The sequence below is a fragment of the Argopecten irradians genome, chromosome 1, assembly GCF_041381155.1.
Source record: "Argopecten irradians isolate NY chromosome 1, Ai_NY, whole genome shotgun sequence".
In the NCBI taxonomy this organism is placed as follows: domain Eukaryota; kingdom Metazoa; phylum Mollusca; class Bivalvia; order Pectinida; family Pectinidae; genus Argopecten; species Argopecten irradians.
The window spans coordinates 50,677,017-50,703,268 of record NC_091134.1 but is presented as its reverse complement, the minus strand read 5'-3'; the positions used below and the strand labels follow the sequence as shown (position 1 = coordinate 50,703,268).

The 26,252-nt window shown below is 34.2% G+C and overlaps 1 protein-coding gene across 1 annotated transcript; it reads left to right on the top strand.

Moving 5' to 3' along the window:
- Nucleotides 1-1,138: 1,138 nt before the first annotated feature.
- Nucleotides 1,139-19,029, top strand: LOC138331839 (ras-related and estrogen-regulated growth inhibitor-like). The gene is made up of 5 exons (XM_069279669.1): nucleotides 1,139-1,618; nucleotides 13,484-13,540; nucleotides 15,271-15,344; nucleotides 16,073-16,280; nucleotides 18,502-19,029. Exons 1-5 carry the CDS (start codon nucleotides 1,483-1,485, stop codon nucleotides 18,681-18,683), a joined length of 657 nt encoding a protein of 218 aa, XP_069135770.1. The 5' UTR covers nucleotides 1,139-1,482; the 3' UTR covers nucleotides 18,684-19,029.
- The last annotated feature ends 7,223 nt before the right edge of the window (nucleotides 19,030-26,252 follow it).

Here is a 26,252-nt window from a genome sequence, read left to right as displayed (position 1 = left end):
GCGATCAATTTGAAACCGTAGCAGTTATAGATTTAATTAAGATAGTACCTTGAAGGGATGATACCTCTATCCGGGGAAAGTTTCCAGGTCATCGAAATCAGTGATAAATCATTGACCTCGGAACACTTAAAACACTACAGTGTATAACATCTTAACAAACCCGTCGATACTTGGTTGATAATTCCTGTGAAACCTCGCTAATTCGCCAGAGACCTCAACTATTTTAAGAATGTGTGGTATGCAATATCTAGCTTTCGTCAATATATAGCGCCTAAGGATTAAGCTGCTACGGTGTTTGGGAATATATAAAAAAATTACAGGAACAATAGCCTATTGTTGGTTTTTTTTTTTTTAGTTTTTTTTTTGTTTTTTTTTATGTTGTGTTTTGAAGAATAACAATATTTCGATGTCGCAAAATTATAAAGTATACTTGGTGATTAACAACTAAACTTTTCTGGCGTTTTTCCAGAAACATGTCCATAAGTTGAGAATTTCTTCCATATTTTGAAACTTATGCTGACATTGCTTTACTTTGACCTTATTATATTGATCATGTTTGTTTTTGGTTTTGGTTGGAATTGTTTGCACATTAGATTTGTTTGCTATTCACCCTGATATTTTTCAAGCCATTACGTCATTTAGTTATCTAGAGATTATATTTCATTCTCGAAACTAAACTTCATGTAACACTGTTTAGTAAAGGTAATAACAATGTGAAACAAATAACAAGGGGATATGTGTTAACACTTTCTAATTTCATATACGTTAGGAAATGCTCAGTTACCGTCATTACAAATTACGTGGATAACATTTGGTTAGAAACATCGTTAAGATTCATAGGACACAATGTATAAAACGAAAGTGGGTCAAAAGAATAGTTATGCTCATTAACTATACATAATTCGAATTATACTTTTTGCCTTGAATAGACAAACTTTCTTATCTGTCTGCAAAGTCTGAGACTTCCTGAATTCAAATAATTCTAACAATGTATGCCGAGGGGTACTGAGCCATTCTAGGTGCGCCAGGTATTCACCAGTTCGCGCTCCCTTGATGGGATTAGTGTAGAGAACATCTGAGACAACTGCTTATGAATGTGATTTAGCGAGGTCAGGTACAATGAAGATTAGACAATTAGATATCTCTGGTAGATACCGATGATTACAGGCAGGAGAGGAGGAGGAGGGTTGAACTGTGTATGTAGGTGTATATACTGGGGGAACGAGCCTCAGTGTATCGGCACCTGGTCGGCAAGGGAGTATAAATAGTGCAGAGTGCGAAAGAGAATATAATGGCATCGTCAAAGCTTCAAGAACAGCCAGAGGTGTGTATTGTCCATTAGTATCCGTGTACTTCCCATTCCATGGAGTTGTAAGGTTTTAGGATTTTTGGACAGAGATGGTGCTATAACTGCCTATCGAAATTGTGTCGTTACTTGTGTGACTTATTCGTGTCGCACCTGTGCCGAGCTCTGGAGACATCATGAGTGGTGGGGGCGGGCTCAGTGACTCTCCCACGGGCACAGGGGCGGGACTACGGCCGTACCTGAAGAGGAAAAAATCATCATTTGGCGATACGAAGATCGCTGTTCTTGGTCATGAAGGAACTGGAAAAAGTGGTAAGTCGTGATATATACATTTCTGATCAACTTTAATAATTTATTACATCGGGTATAAAATTATTTTTTTCCTTTAAAAAACTGCCAAGTGTTAATGAAAGGATGTATTTTTTGGTTTATTCTCTGTGAATAACTAATAAAACACAATAAACCAAACACCTAAACTTTGTACCTTTACTACTGAACCATGCATCCACTTTCCATCTTGTGCATCTTTCTTTCACACAACCGTATCATTACAGGGGCATTAAACTGCCAAGTGCCATATTGATAATTACATATACTGGCCCATAAGAGAACAAATAAGTGGTTTGTTAAGTCCCTTCTGATCACTTGCTAACCATGTAACCCAGCTCTTCGTCCTTATATCCATGGATGACGAGTACCTTATGAACTTTAGCTATAGAGCTCTATAACAATGTTTTTCATTTACCCGCCACATATAATATGCAGCGCACATTTGCTTACAATTAATTTGTGATTATTTGAAACTGTGAAGCTGGGAAGCGATCCAAAGCATGTTCAGCAATCATGGTGAGAGTGTAGAGAGAATGAGAGATAATTACCTGTCCCCGGTGTCTTACTACATGCACGAACTAAACCTCGCACCAGGAAGCTCCTCCTGTATATTACCCTCCCAAGGTACAGTTTGGCATCGGTCGATCTTGGCATTGTCATTCTGCCTTCGGTTAATTACAAACAATTCAGGAATTTATTAGTTAATTCAGTCTCGTATGTGTTTTAATTTACAAAATCATTTTCCAATATAGCTTGTTTCCTAGCTATTTGAACCTGAAACACGAATGCGTGTCCAGACCCGGCCTCCAGTTGTTTAACTATCTAAATACACAGACCATAAAACAGAACTCTCCAGTGCACGTGCCAGGTAGCGTTCTATTACTAAATAATCCTCCTTGACCAAAGAGTTCTGAGGTGAAAGGTCACCACCTCAGTGTGCCTTGTGGTCCAGATTGTGATTGTATATAAACATATACTTCCTTTCCGGCTATTATCTGCTTCGTGATCTGGCTGTTACTTACATTTTAATGTCTCAGGCACGTGGCCGAATGACAATAAGTTCAGAACCTGTTCGTGTAAAATATAGACCGCACGTGTAGATTATTGCATGTTATTTGCATAATATTAAAAAAAAATATATTGAGCAAATGTTGCGACATAATTTCTATCAATGAATACAAACTGTTTCAATAACTAACAGTCATCTAATATTCAGTCATAGCTTGATAGGGTTACTTATGAAACATGCTAGTTTATATTTCCACATGCGTCTAACATAAAGCTTCATGATATTGTTTTTGTTTCCTGCTTGTAGTTATGTTTCCATTTCATATGTATTTAAGGTAAGTAAACAAATATCTAAATCATACTTGTATCTCAAGTTGTAGACATTTCGGCGCAGTTTTTCACCTTAGTTCCGTTTGTAACATTCGAGTACTTTTATATTGCCACTTAACACGAGCCTGCCTTCAATTTTAAGACCTTTTTTTTCTACTTCTGATACGCCGGCAACACATGTTTAAAAGTTATCATTTAATCATAATGTCGGGTGTAGCAAACGGATTTGTATAGAGTCCCCATGATACCAGAAGGTGTTAAATCATATTATATGTAAAGTTATAACACTAACAGAATTTACATAGACACATCAAACAGGCGTCTACTTTGAGAGTTTACGTGAAAAGCGGATAAAATTCTTAATACAAAAAGGAAACCATGTTTTGTTACGGAAGCAATTCTATTACGAAATCAGCCTTGGTAAAGTTGTTTTATCATTAACCAAAAATTACTAGTTGGCTATCGCGACCTCTGTCGAAATTGCGGGAGACTAACAAGATGATATTTTTTATTTTTCCTATCGTTATTTGAATTTTTTCTGCATACGTTACCGAGTGTTCGCGTTCGTACCGGTGATTATATTCTGTTTATCCTCTGACAGACGTTGCGATACAGTAACTCATTAATAGAAAGCTGAATAACAGCTGTCGAAAGGAGGGAGGGGTGTTAAGTAAAGAAAATGGCTGTATGAATCCTCTCTATATATTTGTATTATTTATGTCACACTTAACTATTTCTATAATTAGGAACATTTATTTTAATTGACATAGGTCCGCCATTAGCACCCGCTGTTCCCGTACTTGCGGCAAGAATAGACAGCAGGTCCTTACAATTTTCCGCTAAATTGTTTAGATTGTTAAAGAAAACATATGCGAAACTGTCGATGAAGTATAGTCTAACTGCTGACATATACTCAGGGGTATGTAGGCAGATATAGCAGACAACGGTCGAGGTCGGCGATCATAGCATCATTACGGCACCCGCACGCATCCTTATCAACCGCATGTACTGAATGCTAGAAATGATTTCGTCCAATGAATATTTTCAAGGTTATTAAAATAAATCATTTGTTTACTTTTGTTCGGAAGAACGAAATCAACCCTTTGGAAGTTAAACGAAATAATCTCGTATAACCAAAAAACATATTTTTAGATGACTATAAAATTATTTTTATATTGCTATGTAAATAGGAGCGGGTCGGCGTGACTAAATAGCGTTAAATACGGTCTCTGTCACTCAGCTGACGGAGCATGCTTCTTTGGCTTAGTCGGTAGAGCCGTAGATTTCCACGCCGGAGACCCGGGTTCGATTCCTGGTCGGGGCACTCGACAGGAATGTTATTTTCCCTGTCTTCTACATTGGCGCCCAACTAAATAACCCATGGAAGGTGGTTAAAGAGTCTCGGGTTGAGATTTAGGAAATATCAAGAAAAACAGGAGGAGTAGTGTAAAAGGAGCGGGTTGGTGTGACTTGTACATAGTGTTATATACGGTCTCTGTCACTAAGATGACGGAGCATGCTTCTTTGGCTCAGTCGGTAGAGTCGTAGATTTCCACGACGGAGACCCGGGTTCGATTTCTGGTCGGAGCACTCGACAGGAATGTGTATATTCCTTGTTCTTCTACAGCTATAACAACAGAAACTAGGATAACGTGAAAAATACTGTCACTCGTCAATAGAAATACACGTGTTCTACCACAGACTGGTTGGTTGGATTTGTTAAATGCTCGTAAAACAACAGGGACATTGTTGCTGTATGATAAAACAAATAACCGAGCTCGACAACATATTCTTGTAGACAGCAGAATTATATCCCCGCTTAATCAACGAAATTCACTTATGAACAACAGAAATACTGCCACACGATCACAGATTATCTGTCCCTCGATTCCGACCCCGTCGACAACAGCATGTACAGCTACAATAAGAATAACAATAACAATGAAAGGAAATACACCGATACGACCGTGAGATACGCTCGCACAACCACAAAATACTCTCTTTGACATTAGAAGAAATATAGTGAGTACCGAAATACTCACGTGCAAGAAGAATAGGTCGTCAACCTACACCGACGAGCGGCATCGTCAATCTAATCCATTCACCAAACATGTGGTCTCAAGTAAGGTACAGCCTTAATTACACAAGAGTCAAGGCTAATTACAATCCCGTTTTAACGTTGATGGGGTCTCAGTCCCTCTATGTGCCTGTACGCTTTAAGATAAATGGCTATATGCAATCCGTTGTGATACTGTATTTTGTTTTTAGACAAACAATCACCAAATACATTTTACACTGTCGGGAATCACATGACCACATATTTGGGCTTTCTTTGAATCCAATATGACTGAATCAATATGCAAAATGTTAGAATCAAGATTTACGTCACTTTCGTCTGTTCTTTGATATGTTTTATATGATAATGTTTTGCGATTTTAGCTTTGGTATTTTGCTTTTGAACATCTGTAGTTCAGACAATTGAAAATATTTTGTTTAACTGGACAGTAACTAGAAATCATCACCGTAGCACGTTTTATTTTAAATCATTGTTATGTGTGTGAAAATGTGATATTATAATTGTCGTTAAATATATGAAACGTGATTTGAGATATATTTATAAAATATAGAATATAAATCAAAAGTAGAACACTGGAGTTAATATATGATATGTCTAACATATCATGATGTTAAGGTAAGCATGATTGAATTGCCCATTTAAATGCGAGTATGTTTCTTCATATGTCACTATCACACCTAATTGTACATTTATAACTGTAGTTGACATTACCAATACAAATTCAGTGTAGATGCTAATGCTAGAAAATAAAACAATATACAAAGAAGTGACAATGTCATTTAGGCAAATATCCTTTGCACCTAGTTGCTAATGTTAGATATGTTCGTGGAATACATGTGGACAAATTATTTAGTTTCTTATTTATTGATAAATTCTTCAAAAATATGATAAGGAAGTAGCCGGGAGTGAAAAAAATAAGGAAAATCAAATGATTTTTGCGAAAACGTTTGACTTTTGTCATGAAGGTTATTCCTACATTTAGTATTTAGTGAATGATCATGGTATCTGGTATTGTTTAACATTTTATCGGTTTGTAAAACAACATCAAATTACGTTCAAGTTCTATGCTATATGCATGAACATAAAAAATAGTCAATTGTGTTTTGTGATTTTGTTTTCTGCATATCAAAATACATTACTAAGACCAAGATTAGATATATATTGGTATGACTACTTAAGTCGATGTCCAATTGCCGTGTTTACCTCGTAATTTTAAGTAAAATTACACGGTACGTTTTGTATAATCTGATCTTTACATATCATTTTTCTTGTTTAAAAAGTAGACAGGTATGCTGAGGAGAAAGTGCATATATTCTCTTATAATGTAAAACTCCATTTAGCATAAGGCATTTAATGTATTCACATAATGTCAACAATAACAAATATCAGACACTCGATATTTTATAGGGCTACTTATTAATAAGTTATTCAACGTTCAAAAACATAATCGTATAATTTTCTTTCGGCAAAATGAATGATTTGATTTTCGATGTTGTGTTCTATACCCAACAGGTATTAATGAACAAGAAGTGAACAGGTATAAAAGTGATTCCTAGAGTAGAAAAATCCGTTTGAAGTCCAGGTTATAACTTACGTTTATTGGAATACAAACATAGTTTGTTGTTTACTCTATGAGTCTGGTATTTTCGATCTTTGAGTGGATTTATAACGATATAAACTAACAAGCATCATATGTAATCGATCATGTAACCAATGGTTCTATTTAGGAACACTGGTAACTGTTCCAACTCAGACAAAGCGTGCACGTGGAGTGGTTCTCATTAGGATGAACAACATATCATTACGTGTACTTGAGTTTATTTGTATTATTAGGGTTTAAAGAGCTATTTTAGTATTCTCAGAGTGTATATTGAGTTTCACTCTACCGGGTTCATCGTCAGCAATACGCGAAGTCCGTTGTATCAAAGGTTGGACCACAATAGGATTACAAGAGGAATGCATCCTGTGTTATGCAATTTATCCTAGACTGAGTCTGGTGTCTATCAGTTCAGACAGAAAAAAATCCTCATCTAGATAATCAGCCATCAGGTATCGTCTTTATGGAACTACGTCTTGTCTAGGAAATAGCTTATGGAAATGAACTTATGGACTTACATAATCTAGACTGTAGACTTACCAGGTATAAGGAGAAATTGACGGATTATCTGAGAAACATGCATGGGAATTTGTCAATCTGATATAAAAGCAAATCATCACGAAGACCTGACGTTGGCCGATACGAAGTAACATGCATTGAGTAATATATTTGTTTTGCCGTTGAAAGCAAAACTATACTACGGAACATGCCATGAGCAGTTACACTACCAAATAACAAGTCACATTTATGGGTGTCATGACCAGTCGGTTTCAATTTTTTTTTAATTTCAGTTTAGACACCCTTCAAAACTGCTATTCGCCAATTTTCTAACTCTTTAAGGCGTTAACAAGGAAACACAATGACAAAATGTCACTTTCATAATTTGATAAGCTGCATTTGGATAGCTAAATGTTATTTTTTGTCATCATCACCGTCTTTATTGATGTAATGTAACGTAAGGGATAATGCATGTCTGTATTTCATTAATATAATTTTTAGCAAGGGTCTTATGTCTAATTATGAATAATGTATTTATGAATGTCTTCATCATTTTGCTATCAGAATTCCTTTTGCTAAACTGCTTCGCAACTCGGTTTTCGGTTCAATCATAGATCTTTATACTTAATTATATTGGAATCAATTCAATATTTTTATGAAACAAAATCTTATGACAATATGTATAATCCATATATATTGATATATAACATCAGAAGGTCATTAACAGTTTACTGTGTTCATTATATTCTCATACTGCCATAGATAAGTCCTAACAAAATCTGTTTTAAGTGATACACAGCAATCAATTTCATAATTCATTCCAAGTTAATTACTATTTGTCGAAAATAAACCTATAGTTGTAAAGCATGATAGTTTATATGGACAATTTAATTCAATAACATTTGACAAAATTTCACAAACCAATATCTATGCCTAATCACTATAGCAATATCAATGTGCAACAATTTCATGTTGAAAAAGAACTGCAGATATATCAAAACTTACTGAAAGTGTTCATATGTGCTCAAAGAAATCCAAGAATGGAATATTGCGTTCATTAATGTGCCATAACTCCCATTTTAAGATGAATAATGTTTCCCCTTCCACATGCCAGCAGATACAGCAGCCATTTTGGATTGTGACTGTTTTGGCCCTGCAGGTAGGGCGTTAGAATTGTACCTGCTGCCCCTATTTGTATAATCGTAAAAGGCGACTAAATTTAGGATCTTATATTTTCTCTTCCTAACTGGCTTTATGTTTCCTAATGCCTCCCTTGGCACCGCCTCACTTTTGGTCTTGAGTTGAGCGTTTGCCCCGGTGAGGAAGGCTCTGGGTTCTGTCCCCTGGCCGAGACACACCAAAGTCTAGAAAAGTGGTAGTTTCTGCTCCTGCTTAGCGCTCAGCAAAAAGGGAGTGGGACGACTGGTTCGCCCGTTGTCAGTTAAGTGTGACAGGGTGGGGTGTGTTGTTTGTTGTCTTCGGCGGCATACTTTAGTGATATAGCACTATAAAAAGGACAACAGTGTTTTGGCGGGAAATATATATAGAAGCCATGTGACTCATGTGGTCATGTGACAAGTCATGTGAATTCAGTGGATATTCATTAATATTCATCAAAATGATTGAAATAGCATGCCGAGAATCATTCATGAAGTTTTATGCATAACTAATGTTCATTAAAATTCTTAAAAGTGAATGAAACATTTTCATTCATTTTGAAGAATTTTAATGAAAATTAGTCATGCATGAAGCTTCATGGATAATTCTTGACACATTGATTATTAACAATCATGAATGTTTCATGGATTCATAAAACTTCATGAATAGTTCATGAGAGTCATTTGATGAATATTCATGAACTTTTTTCATGAATCACAATCTGCTAATATTCTTTTCGTGAGTTCATGAATCATTAAAGAATGTTCATGATGTCATGAATACCATCTCGCAGGGGTAACAATAGACAGCCATATAAATAAGCAATGCATGATCTTTGACAAAAGTAAATACTTATAGATAATCGTCAGCATGTAGTTTAATTAAATATACAAAATTACTCGAAATTAGACATGAACATTCCTTAAAATCAAATTTCAAGATTGAAAAATCAAGACGTATCATCAATAAATCGAGTTTTACCAAAACAGCAATCTATACAGTATCAAAATACTATTTAAGATTCCTTTGCGATTTAACTCCTTCAAAATCCAATGTTTTGAGTTGTTTTACTATGACCGAGAAATGCAGTCAAAACATGTTATCTGACGGTGAACTTGAAATTGTAAAAACAAACAAAAACATATTTGAAATCAGGCGTTCTTTACATTTGATGCATTCTTTAACTTTCAAACTGTAGTTGTTCAAAATAGCTCAGCGGATTTGTGCACAAATATATAAGAAATGTGCTATTTTGGTTACAAGCATGAAACTTAGTATGCTTCTAGATAAATATATTATAGGTAAATTAAGATTAGGAGCCACCTGAAATCATGTCTATTTTTAGTTTAATGCACCATTCAAGATGGCTGCCATTCAGTATTTTCGCTAAAATAGAAAAATCGATATAGGATTGTCAAATATCAGTTAAATGCTACAAAAGAGTTTCCAAAATGCAGGAAATGATGCGTGTGGTATGATAGATTCCAAATGATTAAATTTCAATACCACCAGAAATCAAAATGGCTGCCAAAAAAGGTGAATTAATTGCATTTCCCAGAATCAGTGTCCAATTTTCAACATAACTTATTTTTTCAATTCTTGGTGGCTTATCGTTTTCAACATGATCCCAGTACCATTCCACAATAGGCAAGACTTTTTTCTAATATTGGACGCACTTCAGGTTGTGCCATAGTCAAAATGGACGCCATATTGTATTATACCGGTTTCATGTAAGTTTGAGGGTGTTAACTGTAATGCGAACTGAAGTATTATTACCTACGAGTGGTCTTCAGAGTAAGTGAAGACAGATATATTAACATTTAACTTATAGACAGACAGAAAATGTTTGCATTGTGGTATTTGGAAGCGTGATTGGTATTCTGCGGTCGCCTGTCACCCTTCAAATTCCACAATGATTCGCATTTCTGTGACAAGAATGCTACTCCAATAACAAAACCAAACGCAAATCCTTTCACGACTGGGAGTTTCCGTTTGTGATGTCGAATTAAGTTGAATTAAGCCTCATTACTACTATCAGATTCGAACTATACAATCGTTTCTTGGATGTGCAATATGCAACTGATGAAGTCAGCTAACTTTTAACAGACAGACTGGCAGTAAATGCTTAAATTAATGTATTTGGATACTTGATCTGCTGTCGCCTTTTCCCCTTCATAAACCACAATGATTCCTATAAATTACTCTATGAAAAATCTGCTAGAAATCTCTAATACCACCATACATATAAAATGATATCTGATACATTTCCACCAAAAATTGAAAACAGGAGTTGTTTTTTTGTGAAGTAGATGACCCTATCTGAGTGTCTGAGTCCATTCTTTGCATTAACTCGGACATGATCCATATGGGTCCATTATATTTGACGAATATTCTAATCAAAAGTAAAGACATAATTCTTGTGAATATGTCATACAATCGTTATTTATCAGTTCATAACCTAAAATGTAAAATATGGTCCCATATTGCGTTTTGCTGACTCAGCATTTTGTTGTTTTGATGACAATAATGCAAATTCTTACTTAATAACATATTTTCGGTGTACACTAATACGTCATTCTACCATTGTTTGGTATTTTCAGTGAAAACGACAATGAAAAGGTTCATATATTTGAAGGAAATTGATATTTTTAGTGTATATAGAGGCCATTTTGAAAAATCGCCGCCATATTTGTCTAGGAATTTTTTTTCAAGTGGATCCTAATCAAAATTCACTCAGAATATGTTTTTGACATATATGCCAAGTTTCATGCTTGTAACCATAATAGCACAATTGTGTCACCAATCCGCCAGGATAAAATTGTAAAATTAGGCGAACACAAGTGGTTTGTGTTCAATGAAGCGAGTGCATGTATCCTACTTGACGAAATACATCCCATCCCCCACAGGATGTTTACATTTTCGGATGTTTATAATACATAAACAGTAGGCCCGAATATTTACACCGCCACTTTCTGGGGTCATGACCTCACCACGTTTGAAAGGTCACTCCGTTCCGGCGTTTCTACAACTATCTCTTGACCGTTCTGGCATGGTTTCTGGATATGTATTGCTGGAATGTGTTTATCTAAACAATCGCTGTTTTTATGATTAGTTTTCCCCTATGCTAGTTACAATAATTGTATACAATCTTAATACAATTTCTAACATATGAGATCATTTTGGCGGAAAAGATCGTTTTGTGTTTAGCCTAATCAACGTTAACACAATTCCATTTACAATTATTCATAGATATCATTCTTTAGAAAGTATCAGTATCAATATTGTTTTCAAACGAAAGCTTTCGCAAAAAGACAAGAAGAAACGATGTTCTATGCTCGCTTATTATCATCAAAATACGATTTAAGGATGGATGTGTAACATAAATGGAGAAAATGAAACGCAGATATACAGTGCTGAAGATCAATTAAATTTTGGGAGGAGAATATTTGTTTTACGCTTTATAACATCTGAGCGACAAGATGATTAACTGTTAATGCGATATATGGTAACACATGACAAATCCTCTCAGGCCCCCCTCTCTGTCTTTCTCTATCTTTATTATAAATTGGCAATACATTTTCTATTTTATCAAGAAATACAGAATATACCAAGTGTTATAATATGGTATGTAAGTGTTATAATATGGTATGTAAGGTCACTGAAGATTGTTTAGCAATGACTCTAATTGAATGGTTGTTTCCGGAATATTGCTCAGCACTTACGACATGCATTTTATCAAAGTGGCTAGCATATTATTCCAATCATACGCCGCGTTATCCATTGCTGTATATGCACTTGCTGTAACATTGCCTTCGGTACAGTTTTAACAACCCATTCATTGAATAAACATTGTATACTAGTATTTTTCTCTAATTAATCGGATGGAAATAAAGAGTGTTTATCTTTTACTTTAATGTCTGAATTGGAACATTCTTTTTTATGTATTTGATAAAAGGAAAATATTTTATATATGCCTATTTTAGCATATGTATAAGTGTACTTATAACATGTTATCTCTATTGTTTGATATATTATAAAAGCCGCACGTGTTCTTGTTTTATTAAACCAACATGATTTTAGCATTGAGTCAGAATCTATCTACAACGTGCTCAGTGGCCAATTTGCGCCAAGCTATAGGTGCAATGCTAATGGTAGTACACACGAATCTTTCAGGGAAAACTGTTTTCTTGATCTTCTGAAACAATAACATTTACTGTACGATTATTGGATATTACAATACACACTTGTTGGATTACGTGAATAATGTCGAACAAGAGTTTGTTTATTTCCTTGGACATAGTCACATATGCTACCGGCTTTCTTGGAATCCAAATGATGCCGCCATATTGTCTGCCTATATATATATATATTCTGTCGCGGCATTGTGTGTATTTTGTCTGATATCCAAATCACACTCCAATCGACCATTCATACACATCACACGTGCACCGCCTGATGTCAAACCCCAGCTTGATGATGGTCGTTATTGACCCGATGCTAGGTGTGAGTAGGTATTGAGGTCCGTGATGACGCACGTTTGTTTGTATACGTATATTAAAGTAAATAGATACATGTGTTTATATACAGAAAACAAGTACATATATCTGATTTGTGCAGTGATGAACACATACAAATACTTAATGGCATAGCTGGCTAATAATAAGAGCATGATTCTGGGCATCTTCAAGGCGCTCTGGTACTGTACCTGTTCTCTCCGTTCCTTAAGTTGTGGGGAGCGATCAAACTAACGCCTTTTTATTTTCTTTCATATTATGTTCTATTTGTCTCTTCATTGACCATTAACCCTCTTTAGTAATACCATATGTTTTAACATTAAATCTGAATGTTTACCAACCTACATGTAAATAAGCTAAACCTCTATCCCACCACATTCATGGTGTTGTAGTTGCAACCATCGACAAAGTTCGTATATCTAAACCAATGGCATTTTAGATAAATAACCCATGAAGATACATTTGGGCTCTTCTTAATAAACCCCCCCCAGACCTGTCCATTCTGAAATATCAGGGGTGGTTGAAATGGGTTACAATGGAACTATAACGGCAAATGGTCAATTAACGCAATTATATGTTGCAAAATATTAATTTACGTGTTTATGCTAATATTTACGCTATTTTAATCTTTGAAGTGAAAATCAATTTTCTATTTTGTTTTCTAGCCCTGTCAGTAAGGTTCCTGACCAAGCGATTTATTGGAGAATATGACCAGACAATCGGTATGTATCACATGTTGTGTACAGCTTTCTCATGTGTATTACTGATGTAGATAAAAACTGGTAGGACAGAGGTTTACATATCTCAATATTTATATTAAAGTATAAAGCGAAGGTTTACGTATGCATTCCAATTAAAGATGTTTCATACGGCTCCATTGTAATTCATTCAGTCTGCAGAATATCTACTTACTTACTTCCAAGGACGTATCTACAGAAAAAAGCAATTATCTGTCTATAAAATGCGGTTTCAATGCTATCACGACTATTTAGAGGATACGATGATCATCCTGATATCACACAAACTACTATATGATGCAGATGGTTTTTAAGACATCATTAGAGAAACAAAAAAATATTTCCCCAGTACATAATCTTTATTATTTTCCGGAAAGTAATGAAAGCAGAACCTTAAATAAGATTGGTTCAGTGGAGATTTAGCAGTATTTGTTTTGTTAACTATCATAAAATTGTTCAACACATTACGATAGGGATCGACTAACTTTTTGGAAATATTTTACAATGAATATGTTTTAATTTGCAAGTCTGTTCCGAACATAAAATATAATGTACAGTTATAAGCATGGTAATGTTTCTAAACATTTATGAGAGCTACATTTGCATTTTTCTTTCAGTTTCTTCTTACCATACAATTGTCCTACTTAAAATATAGATTGGTATGCCAGACATACAAGGTACATGTATAGTGGAGCGAGATGTTATGATGTGTTACACATATATCGTACTTGACTGAACGCGCATTTACACGTTTACCATCTGTCAGAAAGTGTAGGCGGTACGTCCATGTACGTGCATTGCACGTGTGGCGCGCATATATAGACTTTTAACACCTTTATACCCCTAACTTTACTCTCGTCGATCGCGTAACATGCACAATTTGCAGCTATATGTATGGTTCTCGCATGAGATAAAGCGATAAATCTCACTATATTTTGACACCTATAAGAGAATGAACAAATCCGAGGCAGGTCAACTTTTCGGCATATCCTATCACACTTGTACAGATCCTGTTAGCAAGTGCCAAGTAGATCAGGGACTGATCATCGCTTGGTTTCAAAAATTCCCTTTGAAGTTCTGGTATTAGCACGTAATCAAACTCCGCTCAGAGCACGCAAACTATGCACTTTGCTTTATCCAACGTTGTTCTTAGCCAAGAACGAACAAAAATAATTGCCCCTCAAGCTTCAAAAGATGAATATTAACGTCGTTTTCTTCAAAATGTGAAACCTGTATGGTATTTAGATAGAAACCTAGGAAGCATCTTCACATTATCACAAGGCAGAGGGAAATCATCCATTCAATGGTGGAATTAATGTTTAAAGAGTAGGACTAATTATGTATATATTGGCGTTAAGCGTTCGTTATTGTTCTATCATTAAATGGCAAGGACCCAAAATCATACAATGTAGGAGGTGTCAACATAGATAGGAGACTCGAAAACGAGGCTATCAGGAATAACAAAACAAAATCCAACAAGATGCCGAAATAGTGATGAAACCAATGACTTATGTCTTTGATTAACATTTGTTTTTAATTCCAATTTCATTAACATTTGTTCTTAATTCCTAAAGCAACTGTATTTCCCTACGTTTAACTTAAAGCTTTTTATCCGGGTCCGTAAAGGGAACATTTTCTGGATACGTTTTATTTCTTGAGTATGTTTGATAGTATTTGTTGATTGATATTTTCCCTTTGTTGCTGTTTTCTTTCAGAATCCAAATACAAGTACACAACAGTGGTCGATACAGAATCTATTACATTCGAAATTCTTGACACTATTTCAAACGTAAGTGGCCAGATTAATGTAATACATTGTAACCGCTATAGTTAAAAGTGAACTTTGGAAGAACAAGATATTTTCGACCTCCTTGATTTCTGTTATTGCCTTTCTTTTTTAAGTTATATTTTTGTAACGTATGTACAAAATTCTTTATCAAATGCATGACTGATGAACTTCGTGTGAAAATAAGTTAAGATGATACTTTGAGTAAATCTTTGTGGGAAGATCCCCAAACAAAGGTACAATGCTGCTGTTCCGTAGGGAGTTTCCAACAGTCTTTACCACAGTTGACGCTATTTCAGTAAGGACGTCCCACCTCAGGGTTTAGAAATTAGTGTCTAGACTATATTTAATATGTTCCTGCCTTTTTCCTTAATACATGTTAATCCTTAATTACAGAAACGTAAAATTAATCAGTAACAATACATCTCTGAGACTTCAATTAAGTTTTGAAATACTTTAGAGTTTACGTTTTTGAAATAATACTTAGTCACCTTATTTCGATGAAGTTGAGAACATACGAATTATTGCTAGATTTATTAATATAATCACGGTCTAGTCCTACATTTATAGGTTAGATATTTGAGTACATAGTGTATAAGATGTTTATCTAATAAGATTATTGTTCTTGAAAATACAATATAAATGATAATTCAGGTAGTGTTATTATCATTTGTATTGAAAATTCTTTTTTATTTTATCAATTGATTAATTAATTGGTTTATGTTGATTAGAGAGAGGACTGTGGTGCTCGTGATGACGTGTTGCGTTGGGGTGACGGGTTCATGTTGGTCTACTCCGTCGTCAGCCGGAAGTCTTTTGATGCCTTACAGGAAGTGAAACGGAAAATTGAGGAAGCCAAAAAGGGTTCCCCTGCACCAATTCTGATGGTTGGCAACAAATGTGATTTAGCTCACATGCGACAAGTAACAAAAGATGAAGGTTTGTGAATATGTTTTGCTTTCGATATTTAACGATTAACTTGAATAGATTTTTATGTTATCGAAATATACCACAAAAATCTGAGTGTACTCTTAATAAACCGCGAAATCTCCATAACATAAAAAAAATCTATTCAGATTAATCCTTATAATTCAATTTACTAAACATAATCTCTTCAATATTCAAAATTCATTTTGGGGCTCTTATGTCTATGAAATCATTACGCCGTCATCTCAGCCAATCAGAAGCAACGTTACAAACGTTTCCTTTATGGTCTGATAAAATAAATTTTTAAACCAATGAAAATGGTCGTAGCAAGCAAAATTGAATTTTCTAAAAATAATGACGCACATGTATGGATTCAACAATAGTTTAGATAGCAAAGATAATTGAAATAGCATGATTAATGACGAATAAAATGAATGTTACTTTCGGTTTAAGCATGATTGCACAATTCATATCAAAGATAGCCGCCTCGCGTAATAATTACAACCATGCTCGATCCTTAATATCCAAATCAGTAACCATGACTTTGCACTTCAACAGAAAGTTTAGATAACTCTTACCCATGTTTATATTTCTCCATCTTTGACCGACAGTTGTATGTGACTTTGTTATTTACCCTACTCTATACAAAATGTGCTCAGCAGGTGACCATCGTAAAACCATCAGGAATGATTAACTGCAACAAATGTTTCTTTAACTGTCTGGCCTAACAAAACCATCCGCCCATAACTTGTATCTCATTGTTTGCTTTCTAATCAGAAACAATAGTCTTGCGGGTAATTGGTTGTTAGGCACGCGTCATCGTGTGTTACTTTACTCATTATGTAAATTAAATTCTATTTCTGGATAGGAAGGTCATAATATGGGACATAAAACAACAGACAAACATAACAATGACGTCCTTGCTTTCAATAAGGTCCGTTTCTAGCAGTACAAAATTTCTAAGTCAATCAATCTTACATACAATGTAGACTATGATATTTTGATATATATTTTATACTAATACCATGTTTTAGTTAAATTCAAATATCAGCTGTACAAAATAGTTAAGTGCAACAATTTATAATTGTATTGATTTTTTCAAAACGTATGTTGAAATTCGATACTAGTGTTACATTAACATAGTAAACATGCAAATGAACAAAAAGGGAAGGTTTGGTAATACTAAGACCCTCTATTTACATGTGATATTAAAATGAGGCAACATGCTGTCTTATGAATTAGCATTTGATGTGTTCTGGTAATGCGTAATATGATAATATCGTAGAATCATAATTAAAAATCGATGTCATTACGAAGGTGTTAGCTATACGAAAATTGATTGCATATATATTACTTCAAAATATATCTTGAACACCTGTAGTTCAAATAAACTGATCTGGTTGACATAAGTTTAAAAGCCAACATAGAATAAATTGTACTATTTCTAATATCTTCATAGTATTTTGTTTCTTTATAGGTGGCTAGATGTCATAGATTTTTTTTTAATTTCACAAATAATACACTATAGAAACATTACATGTATCTCTGTCTAAGGCTTAAAATACTACTTGAAATGTATTATTTATTGTACCAAAAGTGAACCTTTTATCTAAGTTAATGTTACATATATCAGTTAGATCTCGATTCTTCTATTCCTCAGTAGACTTAATAATACCTTGTTTATATTTAGCATTGATAGTTTTCGTTACCTTTCTAATGACAGTATGAATTGGTTTGTATCTATATCAAATCTTTTAGTCAAATAAATGCTCGTTCATCATAAAACGAAGGATTTAATTATTTTTGTTATTTCTGTATGCTTGTTATCACGCTGAGGAGACATTTATTTTGATATATATTATAATTGGATTTTTGTATTAAATAGACGATGGTAGAAGTAACAAATAACCTTCAGATCTACGGAATTCGGTTATCTGAAATATTTGGGAAAACAATACATATGACTTACAATCAGCTTAAATTGAAGTTTGTCTACCGCTTCAGTATATTGCCCGATTTGACTGCTGGCAAAAGTAGCATACATACATGTATGTACATGTGTTACAAAGGCGCTCATTGGTGAAGCTTAATGAAAACTTTAGACATCTTGTTTACCTTTATTTCGTTACTTTGAAAACTAATGCACTTCATGGCGGGGTATTATACTATTTGTACATGTATATGTTAATCATTCGGTTTTGTCTCTAAGCTTTTTTCTTTATTTATTATACAGGTGAGAAGTTGGCTCTAGAATTTGGATGTACGTTTGTGGAGGTTTCTGCTTCAGAGGATGTCAGTCTGGTGACAGAAGCCTTCCACGCCCTCTGTCGGGAAGTTATCGAATTCAAGAGAAGGTCTAGGACATTTTTAGATCGTGTATTTGGTGCATTTGGAAGAGAAAAAGCATCTTCCTGACACGGATCAATCATATTCAAGAGTCGAATGGACACAATGTCTAATGTCGTTCCGTTGTACATGTGCAGATATTAGATTGTGACGAGAAAATTGTTTATGGGTTGATAACTGAAATGTTTGATATAGGCAACGCTTCAGCTCCCGCGGTGTTCGCCATTGCGCGTGAGCAGACTGGTCTGTATCGTGATAAAGTTATCAGGAGTGAAGAGTGCTTTACAAACATTACTGTGATTAAGACAAAGCAATGTCACTACAGTCGGGAGATTACACATTGCAGATAACGTTTTATTATCATCTTGTTTGAAATCATATGTATATATTCAAATACATTCTGTTAATATTATCATTAACTGTGTTTCATATTGTTAATAAATAAAATGTTGTGTTGTTTCGCATTGGTGACAGATACGTTTTGAAGGATCAAATTCACTGTGGCTGAGACTGTTGAAATAAAAATATGAGTATAAATAATGATGAAAAATAGTTTTAGTACAACAATATTTCAGGTTTTATAGGGGTACAATATCCCTTCAAGAAGAGTTATCGATTACTAATGTTACTAGTTCATATGTTCTCTACGTTTAGCAGAGTTTGTCCTTGCAATTCCGGATAAATTAGAAAACCATTAAACAAAGTTCAACAAAATACGCACAATACACACGTTCAGTATGCAGATTTGTAGGGAATAACATTTGTTTTCAAATGTTGACATGATTTACAATGAACATGTAGCTATAATTTAAGGATGAATGTGAAGTACGAATAACTAGACAAGGACTTCCATTAAAAATAAAAGCTGTTTGATAAAATTATCTTAACATTTTCTAGTGAAAATCATTTAAGTTGTAATGTATAAAAAATGTCCTCAGAAAATAGTAGTAAAATGATTGGAATATACATAGTGGGGTTGATAACATCATTGAGCTTGTAAAATATGCTGACAAAGAAGACAAAAACAACAGATCACTAATTTTCAAACTATCTACAAAGCGAAAATATTCCTTGTCATACATTATATGATAGAGGGCATTTCGCAGATTCTCGCCTACGCGTTTTGGTACATAATGTTTGATACTCAAATATCCCACCTTACTGAACTTCCTCCTTAAGGTCGAAATAATTGGAACATTGATTATGGCTAAATTAACTCGGACTAAAAGTAAGATGTTTACATATGTAATTAATTCCGGCTTGCCTTCCTGTTATATATCAGCACCCATATTCTAGGTTCATTACCCTTCCTTCGAACGACATGCTGCATTACTATTTAAAAAGTTTTGCAGATGTTCGAACACGGAGGGTATCATTCTGTCCCATGCATGATGGAAGCCCAATCTGCTAACGATTATGTATAGTTTGGAGGAATCTTGGAATTCACCAGTTGAACGATTTCTGGAATTCTCTTTGATAAACAGTAAATATGAGTGGGAGTTTCTAGGACCATTCGAATTATCGCGTGCAAGCACATGTATTACATTTTTCGCCAAGTATACTATTAATGGATATTTCTGTATATTGTTGGTTCATAGATATGCAGTCGAAATCTCAAGAAAGTGGACACAAAATACGAAATGAAATTCTATGTTCATAATTTTCGGGATTAATTTAACATCCAATCTGATTAAAATCAGATCTTTGATTTCACTCCGATAAACATAAAGTACCGGTAAGTAATTGAATATCTGGTTTTAATATGATTGCAAAACCATCACTCTCAGCATACATGAAACAAGATGTTTCTTCTTCCTCATTTTCTCATGTTTGGCTCTAAATTATATTATGGCATCATATCACAAAGCATACTTGTTAAACAAAATGTTAATGGACTTGCTTCATGTCAAGGTTGATGACATCTGTCCTTATCATTAGATGCTTGTGCTAATGGGACGTAGTAAAACAACCGAATTAATTGCATATGGTCTCAAAAAATACATTAAAAAATGAAAATAAATAATATTAATAAAAAAAATAGAAAAAAACAATAACATGTTTATCATAAGTGTCATTTGTTATTATGTCATATGACTATGCTCTATGCCAGCCTGGCACAAATCCCGTCTTTGTATATGGTGTATGGTAATATAACTCGTGTGGCATTAGTGTTTACATATACTTCTTCTAGTCTGACGCTCTGATATGTAATGGTTACCGCGGTACTCTGACACTACTGTGAAACTAAACCAATGAAGAGTTTGGCGTAATGAATAGGTTCCTCATTGTGAATGAAAAATGTAAATACACATTGCTGTTTTTGCCATTTCCTTGTAAATTCACACAGACGAAGGCGGTATTTAACAATTTAATCATTCTCATGGAAACTATGTAGACACTTACACAACATGCATAAATAAAAGAGATTTTTTTTGCTTTAATGCAACGTTATATATATCAATGTGCTTTTCACTACGGCTTAAAATATCAGTTAAAGAAGGAACTAAAAACGGCATGTTATACTCACTGAACGTCTGCATTTAAAGTCTTAAATTTTCTTTTACAAATGCTAAGTTATGAAACAGAAGTGGCACCAAAATCACATTTAACAACAAACACCATACTTTATGTATAGTGTATTACAGCAATGGAATGTGTGAAAAGACAAACAATACAAATTTGAACTTAACTTATCATACAGAACACAGATCTATAATACACATCTGTATGTATCCTGTCTGTAGGTGTACCGCAGTTACCTCCCCTAACATTGTACTATGTTCTCTTTTCTTCACATCTGACCTTACAGCACTTTAAAAAAGTAGTCACCAATACATCTATATGAAAGACAGTTAATATAATTACATAGTTAATTTATTATAGTTATAGTTATTTAATCACATATAATCACATAGTCTTCGGTGTCCGCTCTAAAGTACGGAATAAGGAGAATGATTAATGGGATCAGAGATATACGTACCCTTTTAGACACGTCTATCGGAGTCATTCCCCTCTTATTTTATCACTCGTTAATAGCAAGCAATAACCTTTACATATGTGACTCTAATATAAGACAGTCACTTATAAGACAGTAAAAAGGTAGCATATAAAGAGAGTTACACAACACGGGTGAGTATGTGTATGCATAATCCTATCCCAGTGGGCACATAACGTCCGGACAACATTATGGCAACGTTTTATTTAGGTTGCGACGTCGGGGACATTCTGACAATGTTGTGAGAACGTTTTTCTCCAAACGTCCTCACGACATTAGCACTTGACGTCCTGAGAATGTTTTTATATGGTTAGGAAAACTACTTTGACAATAATTTAATATATTTCAAAAAGTATTATTGTCGGAAACAACTTTTAAAGGAAGCGAATGAATCTATTCAAATAATGATACATACAAGTAGGCCTTATATTTAAAATATAAAAAAATAATTAATCATTTTTTGTACTTTTAAATAGTTTTATTTTTTTAATTACAGATACTATAGGTATTAATTGAATAGATGAAAACGAAACAAAAAGTATAATTATAAATATCAAGTTTACATACCGATTATTACGTCAAATATGTAAACTACCGAGTTATGATAAAAGAGTTGTGTTACCTCCCTTTCATTTTAAAGTTTATTCGCTAGGGGTCGGTATTAACTATTTAAAACAAAAAATTAAAATCATTAGAATAAAGCGTCTTTTTATACCAATAAATTGTGATTTTATTTATATGACATTTTACATATTTTCCCCGCACACTACAGAAACTAGGAGTGGAAACTCGTAAAGATTTGTTTGGTGTTTGCGCGTTTATTTTCACTTCCGGTTCTTTGTTCATTCAAACTTTGTGTACACACGTGCTTCACACCGATAACATTTCTTAGCCTCGACAGCATCCAAACAGGATATATAACTTCCAGATATCGACAGATATTTCAAGGTAAGTCTTTGTTGATTCGTATACAAACTTGTTTTTAAAAAGAATGTGTTTATTATATTTTATCGCGGTAAGTTATTTTATCTATATGTGTAGTCAGTATTTTGAGTATGTATACACATATACATTGACTTATACAAATTCCCTGATGTGCCTGTATCCTATTTGTGTTTTTATTAATGTAATAACGTACCGGCACATAAAAAATATATCGTCTAAATCATTATATAGATGCTTAATGTTTTATTCTGTTTTCTTTTGCAGATGAGAATGCTTATATAAGTACACACGGAAGTACGTGAAATGGCTCCTACACAAACAGTCTAGGTGGAAGTTGTTGCACCTATTTCATGCAGGATGAGCAGAAGACATTAAAATATTATATAAACACTATATTTTGTTGTTATTGTACTTCAAAATACTAGAATAATGAAAATAAACAACGTAACATACAAACGTTGTGAAAACATTATATAAAAACATTCGGCAGACGTTGTCAAAAAACGTTCCCCAAACTTTCATTTGCAACCTTTTTGCAACCTAAATGCAACGTTGCGATCGGACCTAATAAAAACGTCCTCCGGATGTTGTGTGCCCACTGGGATATGTTAACACACAAAACACAACCTGCCGGAATATTCCATTATTTTTTAATCCAAATTACGAAAAAAATCCCACACAATGAATACGAAGAGAATTTAATCCTTTATTGATGCGGAATTGAACACATCGACAGAATTTCTGTATATATCCCAGACAGAGTTTTCCTTCTTATTATGAGTTTTACGCTTATCTACAGCATTAACTCCAATTTCCGCTTTCTGAAACCCTGTTGTTTTTTGTACACCACTTTGGTTTTAAATTTCAAAATCATCTACACTGTAGTTGTAGTTTCACACTTATTTTGGTGTTGTTTCAATAGTATTTCAGAATTTCACCTACATCCCAATGGCTTGTTGAATGAAATTGCACATGGTATAAATAAATCCAATTTTTTTCTCTAGAGAAGTCGAAATTTTAAATCCTCTGAATTCAATGAAAGTTCTGGGGGCACCGACTGTTTTGAACTGGCCTGAAAATCACTGTTATATGCGATCAGTTTAGCAAGACGCTTTTAAACAAACGCCTAAATTGCAAGTCTAGCTTCATATGTCATTTCTTTACCACATCAGACATTGGAAAGAAATGTCCTTTTAGCAATAAAAGTCACTAAAGCCACGTTAATATATCGCTTAAATTGAGAAAGTAGTATCCCTCCATCACTGTTTGCAGACACGATGAAAATGAATTTACAGATAGTTGTCAAACCCAAAAGCATGCTTCATGCATTCCGTGCATGAATTCTATTCATCACATATAACACAGGCAAAGGTAATTCTATGTTGCCATTGTCTATATCGGATTTGTCATGGTTAAATGCACATTGGTAGAGTTACCTGAGCTCATAGAAAAGGCAAACAACTGGCTTATAATAGATATAAAAGTGTACTTTATTAACACAAAAGACGTGCTGTTTTAAGTTAGAGATAAGCCACAAACTGTACAATATGTGGCTCTGGCGGGCCTCAATACAGTTATCTCTCCCATATATTGTACAGTTTTCGGCTTATCTCGATAACAAAGCTTTACAAACTGTACCTGTTCATATATAATCTTTATTTCACAGATGAGTGACTCTATTTGTTTTAAATGTTCACCGTGGTGAATATATTATACATTTAAATGTGAGTTTATGGTATATTCATCATTTAGCAAGAAATATATATATATATAAAAAATGAGCAACATAGTTTAAATTTGAAACTGCATGATATCAGACTGTGCAGCGTTAAATCTGTCAACAATTATGAAAATAGGGCATTGTCATCTTTCACATTAAGTGATAGCCAAAGGGTAACATATATTGTTACTATAGTAGCTTAGGCAATGGGTTGATTGTGCTATTAATATGTTGTTGTTGTTTGTTTTTGTTTTTTTTACAAAATACTGCTTTCCCAATTCTGCAAGCACATTCATAATTTCCAGGCAGTCAACTGGGGAAATATAGCTGTCCTTGATTCCCAAAAGCTCAAAATCAAGCACACCATCATATGATTTTTTTAATTCTATTTTCAACTTTGGTATAAACTTTCTTTCCAAAATCTATAAAAGAAAAAAGTCAATCTTCAGAGGAATTAGACTTAACACCAGGGTAGATCCTTAGATATTTGATTTATAAAGTCTTACACCCACCCTTACTATCCAAGTTATCCGAGAAAAATGAATGAAGAGTTAACAAATGTACAAAGTACTCAAACTGTTATTCCATTAGGAAATTTCAAGTTTGAATATGGGACTAGTTTTGTAATTAGTCTTGCAACTGACATCTTCAAAGCGATGACGTTCCATAGTCTAGCACAGAGTTGAAACCTCATTGAGGAGCAAAACAATAATAAATTACACCATGTCACAGAATACCTTTTGATAGATGTATTCTTGCACCAGTGTTGTCGAGGATATCACAGACACAGGGGAAACAACTCCATCAGCCATAGGCATGTAATGTAGTCACAAATATTGCACTTGATTACCAGTTACTCTAGATAACCAGTTACTTTTAGTAAAACATCTGAAGAAGAACATGCTCATACAGTGTCAGACGAATACAAAAGTGTAAACATTGAATAAAAAACAACAAATGATGACACACAAATTACATGATCCGATGTCGAGTGATATAACGTTGCCATTAACCCCCATTTCCCTGATAGGTTTTTTGTCAGTTCCCTTCTAGACAATGACGTCATTTCGATCCCTGGGATGATACTTTATATATATGACCCCAAGTGTCTTGTACATAGGTAATGCACTTAGCGAACCCAGGTGTTGTAATTATCCCCACTCGAGAGAGGCAATTAACAATTAAAACCTCATTTAGCATTGAACTGGTTCTCTCAACTGTGTGATCATTATAAGGATATCTTCCTGTTGCTGAGACCCACCTGGTCTGACGCCATCTTGTACCTCCGTAACTCGATGGTGACCCCAGCTTTTGGAAATTTACAGAAAATATATGTTGTAAGAACAGAATGTCATGTCCAGCTGTCATCTGGCGACATTCATTGGAAATTCTAACTAGTAACGAAAACTGGTACACTCAGTCATCTTTATAATTTGATTCTATCTTTTGTCATCACATTGCGATTTTGTATCAGATAGATCTTGACTCTCTACCTATTTCTGAATGTTCTATATTCTCTCGTTGGAAATGCATTTTTATCTTAACCTGTTAACATGCATTGAAAGGTGTCTGTGAATGGTGTACTCCTGTGATTGTGAGAACACGATGTACATCATTTACAGCAAACCCAATAGAGAAATAAAGTCTAGTTGTAGAGTTATTTCGTATTGAGAAATAAATGAATATTTGCAATTGTCTTCTAGACGAATGAAAATCATTTCGAAGATATTATAATAAGATAACAAATAGATAGAAATGGAAATTATATTGAAACGGAGTAGATGTAAAAAGTGCTGCCATCAGCTCACCTCTCTTTTACTCATACTAACGTTTATTTATCAAGCAGTATCTATACCGTCTATCACATATTTGAGATCCAGGTAGTTGCATCCGGTTTGGAACTAGCTTTGTCAAGGAACTGGTATATTCTGAAGTACGTTGTATACTTCGAGGTGTATATTTTTGGCATTCTGTGTCC

Bases quoted from the DNA above. Each gene is read 5' to 3' on its own strand.
- LOC138331839 (XM_069279669.1), top strand. From the start codon at position 1,483: ATGAGTGGTGGGGGCGGGCTCAGTGACTCTCCCACGGGCACAGGGGCG. The intron at 1,619-13,483 runs GTAAGTCGTGAT...TTTGTTTTCTAG, and splicing joins TGAAGGAACTGGAAAAAGTG to CCCTGTCAGTAAGGTTCCTG. The intron at 13,541-15,270 runs GTATGTATCACA...GTTTTCTTTCAG, and splicing joins AGAATATGACCAGACAATCG to AATCCAAATACAAGTACACA.